Raw genomic sequence first — 12,443 nt, forward strand, 5'->3', positions numbered from 1 at the left:
ATGCTAAAAAGGTTGCCTGTTTGTAGGAGGTTTTTAAAAAGCACATATCGTCATGAAAGCTCATCAGTCACAGATGTTTTAAGTCTTGCCAATTTAAACATTTAAAACAGTGCATTCAAACACAAGACACTAAAAAACTCAACTGATAGTTTGTGTGCCGAGTTCGGTGCGCACATGGAGAACCGTGCAAACACCAAACCGAGCATTTCTTCGATTCCTCCTGTGCCTGAACAAACAAATACACCTTGCCAGTTTAAACAAAAATACATGAAAGGCTTAATTCAGCACCCGTGCGCTGTTCTGTGCACACAGGGTGCATGCAGAGATCTGCGTCTCACAGCCCTTGAACACCGAATTGAGATTGGTCTCTTTTTGCTCTTGAATCTACACATACATACAAAAACTTGTCTTTGCGACTATCCTCTCAAAAATAGTCGGTTATGTCTTAAGTGAAAGTAAACAGTTGAGAAAGAAATCAGATGTGTAATTGAATCGCTTAGCCGAGCATGATTGTTCAGATGAGCCAGCAGGATGGACTGGAGAGCTGTGACCAGGCTCCCAGAAACCGGACCAGTGGGGTCAGGGGAATTACAGGCGTATCCACAGTGGGGCAGCGAGACAGAACAGACGGCCCGGACATGGGAGGTGTGGGGTCCCTGAGTGCGGGTGGAGTGTGAACACTCGTCTGATTCTGAGTCATGGCAAAGGGGGCGTGAGAAGGAAAACCGTTCTCGAATCAGTTCTGCCTGAAAACTGGCAAAGAAGAAGGGGGATGAGAGCAGCAAGGAACAACATCACCTACTGTCATCTGTGGTCCCTTGGGACCCGGGAGTAGAGGAAACAGCTCTTTTTTAATGTGTGTGTGTGTGGCCGTGGGGCCAGTTGTGGAACAAAAAGGGAACGAGAACAAAAGTTTCTCCCCTGGCCCTACTCTGGGGGAAGGAGTTGTCCTGCTACCATCTGCTGAAGAGCTGATTTCCCCATCTCCGGGTCGCCTGTCTCAGGAACGCTGCTTGGGAAACGTTCTCAACCACATCGCCGAAGAGGCCAGACTGAGAGATCGGGGAGTTGAGGAGATGAGTCCAATCGGCTTCCCTCATGTCTGCCAGGTTCAGACAAAGGTGGCGCTCCTGGACAACCAAAGTGGACATAACCTGACCCAAGGAGCTCGCAGTGACCTTCATTGCCCTGAGGGCAAGGTCGGTAATATTGCGTACCTCTTGCAAGAACTCTGGGTCAGCACCGCCCTCGTGCTGCTCCTCGAGCACCTTGGCCTGGTAGACCTGGAGTGTGGCAATGGCGTGCAGGCCAGAAGCAGCCTGTAATCCTTTGCCACAAGCGTTGATGAACTTACAGGCCTTGGACGGGAGCCCCACTGGTGGAATCAGTTAAAGTTGCCTTCCACGAACTGGTCACTTCCTGATGCACCTCCGGAAAGAAAGTAACTGGAGGGGGGCACTGGCAAGCGAGTGCAGCCCCCAGAAACCAGTTGTCCAGCCTCAAGCGTTCGGCTCAGCTGCCCAGGAAAGCATGGTTGTCAGCTCGGGATCAGACTCAGGCAACGCTGGCGCTCCGTAGGGAGGCAATGCAGCTGAATGACTGAATTCCACCTTGTGATGCACTGATCGACATTTGGTCATCCTCGGGAGCCCCGAATGAGACGTTGGGAACCTGGTGAGAGGATCTCACCCGGAAGCTCCTGTGGCTGCAGTGTTTGTGAGGGGGGTATGCCCCGAGGAGACTGTCTCGTTGGGGAAGCCAACACCGTAACCCATAGATCACCCTGCCCACCAGCCGAAGTAGCCCTCTTACGGGAAGAGGAATTAGATCTGGGTGTGACAGAGGGGACTCTATAACGCTGAGATAGTCATGTCCCCACAATGAGAACGCCAACCATTCATGAACACAGCCTCAGTGTGCTTAAAGCCCAGACATGTGTCACAGTGGTCGTGGCCGTCACGAGGAGCCATACATTGACCTCACCCAGAAATGCATGAGCGGAATGACATCAAAAAGACACAAAAGACAAAAGACGCAAAAACAACCCGTATTCTCTTTAGAAAATCTCTTTTAGAGGTGTTGAAGCACTCACAAAGTAAAGAAGAATGCAGGAATCTCTTCCATGAACTGCTGAATCGCGCCGTCACATCAACAACTACTGAAGACTTGCTCTGAAAACAATCAGGTGAAGCCAGCAGAAATATGTGCTCGGCTCCGAACGAAAGCTTGAATGCGAGTTGCTCGCGCTGCTCCTTACATACCTACTCAGCGTACCATTGGCTCGTTCTGTTACCGCTCGAAGGTGATTGGGCTCTCGAGCGAGATCCCATTCATCAGTCCGTTTTGACGTAGTGTCAAACGTGACCGATTGAAAGAGAACAGTGCAGCCTGTCATTTGCATCACTTGCTTTGCTGTTTTGAAGTATTTTATGTAATCTAATAAAGCTATTTTCTCTTTTGTGATGAATCTTACAGAGGGCATGAATATTTCAGGCAACTCTGATGGCTCACCCTGTATTATCCCCTGTAACTGTGTCACCTCCTCTCTGCTTCTGAAACAGTGATGCTGAAGCAGGAGACACAGTCTTATAGGGACACTCTTCTGTTGCATGTGCACTCAAAATGCTTTTTAAATAATTTTATTTCTCATATACCATGCCTCTCTGTACAGTTATTTATTTATGCCATTACTTGCCAATGATTTTATTTGTGTTTGTCTTTTCGATTATTTGTGGATGTAGGAGACACCAGGCTATCAACAGTATATCTCAGTATTTACACACACACACACACACACACACACACACACACACACACACACATATATATATATATATATATTTATATATATATATTTTTTGCTCTTTAAAGATTTTGTATTTTTGTACTTCATAATTGATTTTACTTTTAAATGTTGCAATTAAAAAGACTAGAAATGTTTATAATAAATTAGAAAAAAAATTCATAAATGTCAAGTTGGCATTTGTTATTTATATAATTTTATACAAACTATAGAAAAGACAATTCCTGGTGGACGAAATGTTATATTTTTTGTTTTCATAATTGTTCTAACTTTGACTTTTTTCCATTAAACGACATTATTTGATACATTTACATTTAAAGACACATTCTGATCCACAACATGAATACATGTGTGTGTGTATATATATATATATATATATATGCGCGTCGTGTGACGTCGCAGGCGGTGTGTGCGTGTGTGAGCGAGAGCAGAGAGAGAGAGAGAGAGAGAGAAGAGAAGAGAAGAGAGAGAGAAAGCAGTTGAAATAGGGTGAGCTGGAAATTTCAGTTGAAGGATGAAGAGAGATCGGGTGTGTTCTTGCCTTCGCGTGGACTGTGAGGGTCTGTGAGTCTCTGGACATCTATAACGCGCATTTCACGCAGCATTTCAGTCTCAGCGCAGGAACACGACAGGTAACGAGCTACAGTCACTTTACTCGGGATGCTCGCGCGTCACGATGAGCACGAGCCGCTTTCCGTCTCAGTCGCGCTCTGCGTCTGAACTGGATTCACATTCTCGTTTTATGTCATTAGTTTGAATCGAGTACGTCAACAAGAGTTTTCACCGGACTCCTGGTTTGTGGAGTCAGCGTTTATGTGTCTCTGCCTACCTAGACAGCACTTCTGGGCATCCGAGGCGCGCGGAGCGGCTGAGGGCATCGTTCGCACCGGCTCTGATGCTCAAACATGCGGTCTGTGAGACAGCTGTTCAAGCACTGGGTTCACGGTACAGCCGAGGTGACAGTGCTGTGCATCCGACTCAAACTCTCACACATCGGGCAGATTAGAGGTTCAGAACATCAGCGCTACACCAGATATCTGTAGACGAGCAAGTTTTAATACAGCTCATGTTTAATCAGAATTGACCTTTATTTATTCTAGAATAAGCTGTTTATTTATTGTTTCATCACATTATTCGTAAGCATATAAAAGTTTATTATATATATTGAACACATTCTTTTAGCTATATATATATATATATATATATATATATATATATATATATATATATATATATATATATATATATATATACATATATATAATTTTTATTCATATACTGTACAAGCTACTTCGGAAATCACATAATTTTGTGGCGGAATAGGTGATTTACTATTTGTAACAGAAGAAAAGGTAAAAAAAAAAACATTATTTTCTATGTACATGTAGAATATTGTTGAATTGTTGTACAACAATAGTTATGACTCTCCTAAATAAAAGTAGAAGAAAGTAATCTCTTTCTAATTTCATGGAGAAATTCTGGTCTTTCCATCACATTTGCATTATGTTATTTAGTTTACTATGTTTATAGCCTGCGTCATTATTTGAGCTAGTATGATGGTGTTTCGTGTTTGTGTGGGATACACTTTCATCTGTCTTTACTTTTGCTGATATTGAAGTCATCATGTTGCCTTCCGCTGTACTGTGTATCTGTTATTATTATAGATTTCAACAGCTCAAATAGGTTAGTATATAGTAACTTTATATAATTTAAGGCACTAAAATGCTTGTAACATCATCATTTTATTTTGTAATGAAATGTTCTATTTTCATCATAAATTGAACAGGAAAACATTTTTACAGCGTCTCAAAGGAAAGACAGTGTACGTTTGGCATAATGGCTAATGAAATAGTTTTTTTTGTTTTTTTGTGATTTTTATTTTATTGTTATATGCAATGCTATTATTACCCATACTAGTATTGCTTCTGAAACTGTGTGTGATGGCTCATTCAATTCAGCTTCAAAACACAGACTTTACACTGAATTAAACCTAAATGGTTTATGGTACAAAAGTAATAACAGTGATTTTTCCATGAACATTACCTGACAATTTTGTACGAAAATGAACAAAAGCAGAAGTTTGATCTGTGTCGCATTTACTTTTATGTTTTTGATGTTGACATCTGTCTAGTTTTGTTTGCCCAAAAATGCTGTAGAGTTTTGATTGGACGTAAATTTCCCCTCATTTTTTACTTCTTTTTTTCTTTTTTACATTATTTTCTTCTTTTTTTTTACTTTATTTCAATCTTTAATTATTGTGATAAGCCCACTAAAGCAATAAAAAGGTTAGTTGTGTTTGGCATTGTATTTCCCTGCCGTTGACAGCCCCATTAGAACAGATCTGCGACCCGCTGCTGTGGAGCGTCCGAGTGGATTGCACACTCACGTATGAATTAATAATGGAGGTACGGGCACATGTGATATTCCTGTGTCTTATTCAAACACACTGATTATGCTTCATCGGTAGAACAGATGTTATCTAGTGCAAGTAGGTGAATAAGCTCAAGCAGCAGAATATAGCATCATTGTGAAGTCTTCATGCAGTCATACAGAGAGCCTGATTATTATTCTCAGTCCCAGTTCATCACTTGTTTCAATCCGTATTTAGGATTGCTCAGCTGCGGTTCAACGTGTAATCTGCAATCCAACTGGAAGCTCTTGAAAAAGTCACACAAGTTATTTTCGACCTTTGTAATGCTATTCACGCTCCTGCTGCAATATTTAAAGTGGTTTGTTTGGATCCATGGTCTTGTTTACATGAATACTGAGGAGCTTCTTTTCATTTTGTTCATTCACGATGTGTGCTAAACTTTTCTGCAAACCCTCTTTAAACTCAACCTGTATATGTTTCAGCTGTGAACATTGCAATCCCCCATTTTACATAATCTGCACAAATGTAGAGTTAATGTTCATGTTTATTTTGTATTTTATATTTTTATCTTCCTGATTTTATCTTTTATATTTTATCATGAAATCTGTTGGCGCTGTTGTTGTCATTTTTATGTCATCATCCAATTTGAGCTGAAATGTAAGTGTGATCATTTAAGTTATCCAAGCTGAAAATCTAGAATGGCATGGTTTTACACCAACAAGAAAAGACTGAAACATATTTCCACCCAAATATCCAGAAATGTAAAAATGCACATGTGCACTTCACATATGAATACCTTCCGATGCAAATGAGGTCATCCTGGATTAACATACAAAATGCCAACAGACAAACAATAAGGTGCAACGCTGTGCCATGTTTCAGTTTGTGGCGTGACTAACAAGGCTTCTTAAGATGAGAAAGGGAAACTTGAAAGTGATTTTCAGCTGTAGTATCCAAAGTTTGGTCACACATCTGAGATAATAATTAAATGCAAATATTTGGTAACCAAGTTTTAAACAAGAGCCCAATTCTCACTATTAACTATCAAGCATGTATAGCCTGTTTATAAGTACTTATAAAGCACATATTAATGCCTTATTCTGCATAAACATTTTTCAGATCCTTTAATCCGTCCCTTATCCCTAAACTAACAACTACCTTACTAACTATTAATAAGCAGCAAATTAGGAGTTTACTGCGACAAAAGGCATAGTTAATGGTAACTGATTACTTTAAAACTTTAAAATAAATGGTGACCGAGCTGGGCATTATAGATATTGTACATTTGATCATTTATTGTGAATGCAATTTGCTTAGTGGGCCGTGCACACGTTCTGGTACTTTCCTGAAGTTGTCCAAAAAAAAATAATAATAATAATAATAAACCTACGATGTGTATCTTAAATGTGAAGCACATTCTTATTTACAGAATTATTTGGATGAAATCAAGGCCAGTTGTTTCTTATGTTGGCTAAGCTAAGCATGCCACATCCAGCTGTCAGAGACACATGTGACCACAGTGCAATGCCATTTTATACAGCGTCATTGTGTGTGCCACAATTATTTCGCTCAGAAAATATAATCACGAAATTTGGCATTTGACTAAAATATCTCAACACAGATCACGAAACTCCAGCTAACATGTTTTCTGCTGTTTCAGCTCATCATCATTTTTCTGTAATGCGGAGAGAGCGTGTGCACATGGTGGCCGAGATGAATGGGAAGATGAATTACTAAATTGAAAGAAACAAAACAATTAAAAGTGCAGCCCTGTCTGAACTGAAGCGAAACTGAACAGACTTGGTAAGAATGATGAAACTATCTTTAGTCTTTTAGTGCTGCTTTACTGCAGATTGTTAATCTCTCCATACAGTAGTTGGGTCTTGACTAGACTATAAATCAATACAGCATTAGTATAGCAATTGCTTGATCTTGGAGTACTTGGTAACACATGCCTATTATTTATAAATCATTATTGCAAAAACTGGTTAGCAAAGATTATCCAAAGTTTTGCTCCAGACTTAAACCATAACACAGCTCAGACTGAATCTTCCAGCTTTATGTTTCACTACAGTCCAAGATAAAGTGCATGAGGATCTTTATTTTGACTGGTAGAACAGAGGTAGCAAAGACAAATCACCAGCATCAGGACTCTTATACACTTTATGTCACATTATCGTTATCATAATAAAGCCACAACAATGTCCGCATACTTTCAAATGCTGCTGAGTGCTGTCTGTATACGGGGTAGGTTCAAATGAATGCATACTGTATGATGTACAAAGAGAAGTGTATATCTTAACAGATTTTCTTGAATACAATTTCATTCAGTAAAAAACACATGCATAATAATTATAATCTAGCAAAATGGTGTTTAACACAATTTTATGCATTCTCCCAAAAGCATTTTTTTAGTTTTGCATTAATCTTAAAAGATAAAAAAATTAATCTTTTTGCATCTCTTATGTTAATTTGTTCTGTATATTTACTAAAAAGAACACATCCTCTTATGTGTAGTTCTGTATTATTTTATACACATTTGCACGATTAGGTTTGTATGTATTATTTCTATAATCTCATATTAATTTATGCAGCATTGCTGATTTCAGTGATTGCTATCAGCCTCATCTGGGAGATTGTGATTAGTTCATAATAAATGACCTACTGTAGTTAAATACTTTCTTAGTGAGTAAATCATTTTATTTACTTATATATTTTGTAACAGTACATTTTCAGAGCAGACAGCTATCTAAATGGATTCAATAAAAGAGCAACTATTCGTTATTGATTTGTTTCTCCTCCAGGTATTGACTATCTGAGCTGCTTCAATTTCAAATACGACCTGTAGCATATTTTCAGTATTTCTACCCGATTTAACCCATTGAAATAGATTTGTTAGAATAAACTGAAGGATATAGGTAAGTTCAGTGATGGTAAATAATATTTTTGACTCAAATAATACCAGCTCTTGGACATACTTCCTTGGGAGTGAAAACGAGTAGCATGTTACTGACAGCTAATGTGTTGTTAATAATTTTAAGGAGAGTTGTATATGAAAATATAGTTGATTTAAGGTGGTTATAGGTTGTTATATGTGCTTCTATGCCACTAAAGAGTCATGCACACAAACGGGGTGTGTTTGTGTTTGTCATCTGACGCATAAACCCCAAAATGTAAAGTGATTTCTCTCATGCTGACAGCAGTCAAGTCAAATTTATTGCCCTCTAGTAGTTAAAGTGCAAATCTATAACATTGTTTTGATCATGACATGAGTTGAGCTTTTTGCTCTGCTATTCTGCGCCGATGAATCTGATAGTTACAGATGATTGCTTTATCAAGTCAATAGCCCCTTTCACACATACAGTCTTGGTAATTACTAGTAAATTACCGTTTAGAGACCTTTTCAGAAATAGTGGTAAATTCATTTTGGCAATTTACCGGTATGAGAGGTTGTATCATTACCAGTAAATTACAGGTGAAGAGGTCATTTCCAGTTAATGATGTCACAGAATCTAACGGTATTTTGAAATTGATGTGTGAATGGTGCTTTGCCGGTAAAGCTCCTTTCACATTTATGAATTTACCGGTAAAGTCGTTCCTGTAATTTCATGGCAATTTACTGGTATTACTGTGTGAAAGGGGCAAATGACAACATTCAAACTCTCAGAATTTATCACTGTTATATCACTGTTTTAAAGGCACTTTTTCCACATTAAACGTTTAATAATGTCACTCTGTTTGAATATTGCAGCAGGTGTTTTATATGCTCTCCAACTCAAAAATGTACCTTTATCTAAAAATTAAAACCTACATTTTTCAAATGGCCTAATTTAATTTATAAGATTAAATTCACACTTATACAATTTAGCCAATTGAAACATTTAGATGTGAACACTAATCACACAAATTCAGTTAAGACAATTGAAAAATTTGATGTGATCAGTCAAGAGTTCAGATATCTTTTACAGTGTGCAGGTAATAGTTGAGCGTATATGCCGCTGTTGTTGTGACTTGTTGTAATCAAGAATACTATACCATAAGAAGGGTTTTGCAGTGCTAATATTAAATATAAAGATTGCGATTCATATCAGATAATGATGGAAAGAATAACTAGGCAAGTCTGATCATACATTAGGAAAACAGACCCCAGCAGTAACTGGTTTAGAAATTGTTACCAACAGTGCATTGTTTTGAGAACCTAGTGAATGCAGAGTTGATGAAGACCCATAAATAATCATTATTACAATATCAAAGAATAATGAGTTTGTCATTGTCACGATCATTAGATGGAGTGCCCATTTACTTCAGTAGAGGGTACTCCACTCAGGACGATTCCACCCATGTCACGTGGGCCCCATTTACACTGCATGGTTCAAGTGACCCAGATCCAATTTTTTGCTCTCATGTGGCACAGATCGGATATGACCGGTGTACTTGCAAGCAGAAAAAAAAAGGCATGGATTCTGATGTTCTCAGATCGGATTCAGGCCTGTTGTAATAAATCGGATATAAATCGGATACGTGCATTTGCGTGTGCCATGTAAGCAGACCAATCGGATATTCCCCAGTAAATGCGAGCCGTACGTCATTAAAAAAGTGACGTCAACTCATGTGGACACCACCAACTGAGATCACATGACTTATTATAGGCGTGATGGAGGACGAAGGATACACACAGTGGAGCAATGCCGAGGTTTCATGTCTTTTCAGTCTTTGGGGCAAAGAGATGGGGCAAAAATGCAGGGTTGTTACAGAAATAAAGGGCTCTCCTTTTTTTCACCGCCATACGAGACCAATGTTTTGCTGATTTAAAAAAAAAAATATTTTGGTGCTGCTCCCCGGCACTTGACGAATGTAAATCGCGGATTAATTGCACAGCTCAAAAAAGTTTTGACAGGTCAGCGAGAGAGAGAGTGCGAGCGAGATAGAGAGCGAGCCCTGGCTGGACGCTCACCGTCTTCAAACAACACGAGTGCTGTCTTGCTCTCTCTCCCTCGCGCATATTAATCAGTGGACACGATGGTGTCATAATCATTTAAAATGAGAATGTAAATCTGCTCTCCCCATTTTTGTTTGTAAGAAAAAATTTGATTAGATTTCATATCGCAATATATATTGTAGAAAAATAAAATATTGCAATGTAATTTTTTCCCAATATCGTGCAGCCCTACTGTATAATTTTATTTACATCTGCATCCATTGTATTTTGTGCTGTTTTACTTCTTTTTCCGGGTCAGAATGTCTACGTTTGGTAGTTTCAGCAGTGTATAGTGTAAATGCAAAAATTGGATATGGGACACTTTTAAAAGATGATGTAAGCAGGTCGTAAAAAAATTGGAGATAGTCAGAAAATTTGATTTGGGCATCAAGACCTGCAGTGTAAATGCAGCCTTGGAAAGTAGCACCTCTCATACTGTCGCACCACACCCGAACTACATTCCCCATGAGTCACTGCATCACAATCACCTTGCCACACCTGCATCTCATTCATCAGCCGATTTCCTTGCCACACCTGCACCTCATTTACTCACACATAAAAACAGCACAATCACTCTCACTCACTGCAAAGTCTTGTTTAGCCTGTCTAGCATTTCCGAGCGTTTTCCCTTGTGTTTGTTTTTCCCGTGTCTGATCTTGGATTGTGTTACCGACTCTGATTCTCTGCTGCCTGCCCCGATCTCTGTTTGTTACTGTTAATGATTCTGGATATCCCTAACACACCTGACGCCGTTCCTGATTTCTGCTTGTATGACCATTCTCTTAATAAAATTCTGCACATGGATCCTAACACCTCTGGCTCCTTGTTAAAGTCATGATATTGCAGTTTCACCATCTGAGTTTTTTTTTAATATAATGTGTATTTACAGATAAACACAAGTATGTCCACAAGCATGAACAAACTAGATTATACAATTATACTGCTAAATGAGCTAGTGCTGATGTGCTTTGTATGTTTGAGTGCTGGTATTTGATGCTTGTCATGTATACGTTCTTCTCTTGACAGGCTGATGCTGATGGGCTGGTTGGGCATTTGGGCTTTGCCCGTCCTGTTCGGATCTTCCCTATGGCTGGCTTATGGAGTCCGAGCCAGCACTGGAACCAGAACTACAATAAAGGAGGTTCAAGAGGGACTTCAGGTAGTAGTACATTTCATTTTCTTTTGTTCATGCGCTGGGAGCTAAAATGTGTATTGTTTGAGAAATATTGCAGACTATGTTTGTCAAGCAGTGTAAAAAATCATTATATTTTAATTTAAAGTCTTTTGGAATTATATGAAGCTTTGTTTGAGGAACACACTGAAGTTTAAGTTCCTGATAATCTTTCTTTGAGGGTCTTGTCTAGACCACATTCACATTTGTTGTAGTGTTTCTAAATATTTTTCTGAAGCCTTTTGCACTAAGCTAGTTGAAGAAATTCCGAGTTCCCTTTCGAAAGGGAACTCCACGCTGCATCCTCTAGAGGGCGCTAGGGGAACGCCTCCTGTGTGACCGGTGTCTGAAGGATGAATGAAATAACGACAATGAACTTGACATTGGCAGGCAGAAGCTTATGACGTTAGCAAATGAGCGACTGCAGGTAAATAAGGGGCCCTGTAGAATACGTCATCCTCTTTTTTTCCTTCAAGCCATGTGTATGGAAGCACATGCGTTTGACTCACAAGAGAGAAGGATGCACTCACTTTTTGCATTCGCGGAATTACTAGAGCAGAGGTCTGTTACTCCAGTTTTTTTCAGTGTTTGCAGGAGCGCGTTTGCCTCTCGGTGGAGTTGAACAAGCTTAATGCGATAAATTCACGGCGGATGTGATTGCATTGAGAATGCCTGATTCTCTTTGAGGATTTAGTGCCTCTCACCCGCATTTCGCGTCTCATGGCTGCCGAGGCTGTTAATCAGGCCGATGATCTGATGAGGAGTGCTTTCTCTTCCAGAATTCCATTTTGTTTCTATTTATTTTACAGAAAAAGAACTGTGTATAATGTGGGATACCTACATTATTGGTGGAGGGGGCTCCTGACTTGGTGTAATAGGTAGTTTTTTAGTAGTTAGGCTCTTTTATGAGCCTTCTCTGAGCCTCTTCATCCTCTCAGCCCAGGTACATGTATTCAGGTCAGCATGGTTTCTGCTATGCTGAGCACTCTGATCCCTAGTATTTTTATTTTATCATTTATTTCAGGTTGTGAGGCTCTCTGTGAACCTCCCTGATCAGCTGTTCTTGAGCATGGTACCTCCCCTCCCTTTTAGGGTCTCTATGCTGAGATCACAGTTCCTA

At 39.4% G+C, this 12,443-nt stretch overlaps 1 protein-coding gene across 1 annotated transcript in view; it reads left to right on the forward strand.

Moving 5' to 3' along the window:
* Positions 1-3,298: 3,298 nt before the first annotated feature.
* Positions 3,299-12,443, forward strand: part of LOC113063839 (follistatin-related protein 4-like) — a 168,721-nt gene continuing 159,576 nt past the window's right edge. The window contains exons 1-2 of the mRNA XM_026234207.1: positions 3,299-3,435; positions 11,179-11,311. Coding sequence (XP_026089992.1) covers positions 11,183-11,311 — 129 coding nt within the window. The 5' untranslated portion in view covers positions 3,299-3,435; positions 11,179-11,182. The remainder of the gene's footprint in view (positions 3,436-11,178; positions 11,312-12,443) is intronic.

Source organism: Carassius auratus, chromosome 46, assembly GCF_003368295.1.
Source record: "Carassius auratus strain Wakin chromosome 46, ASM336829v1, whole genome shotgun sequence".
Classification (NCBI taxonomy): domain Eukaryota; kingdom Metazoa; phylum Chordata; class Actinopteri; order Cypriniformes; family Cyprinidae; genus Carassius; species Carassius auratus.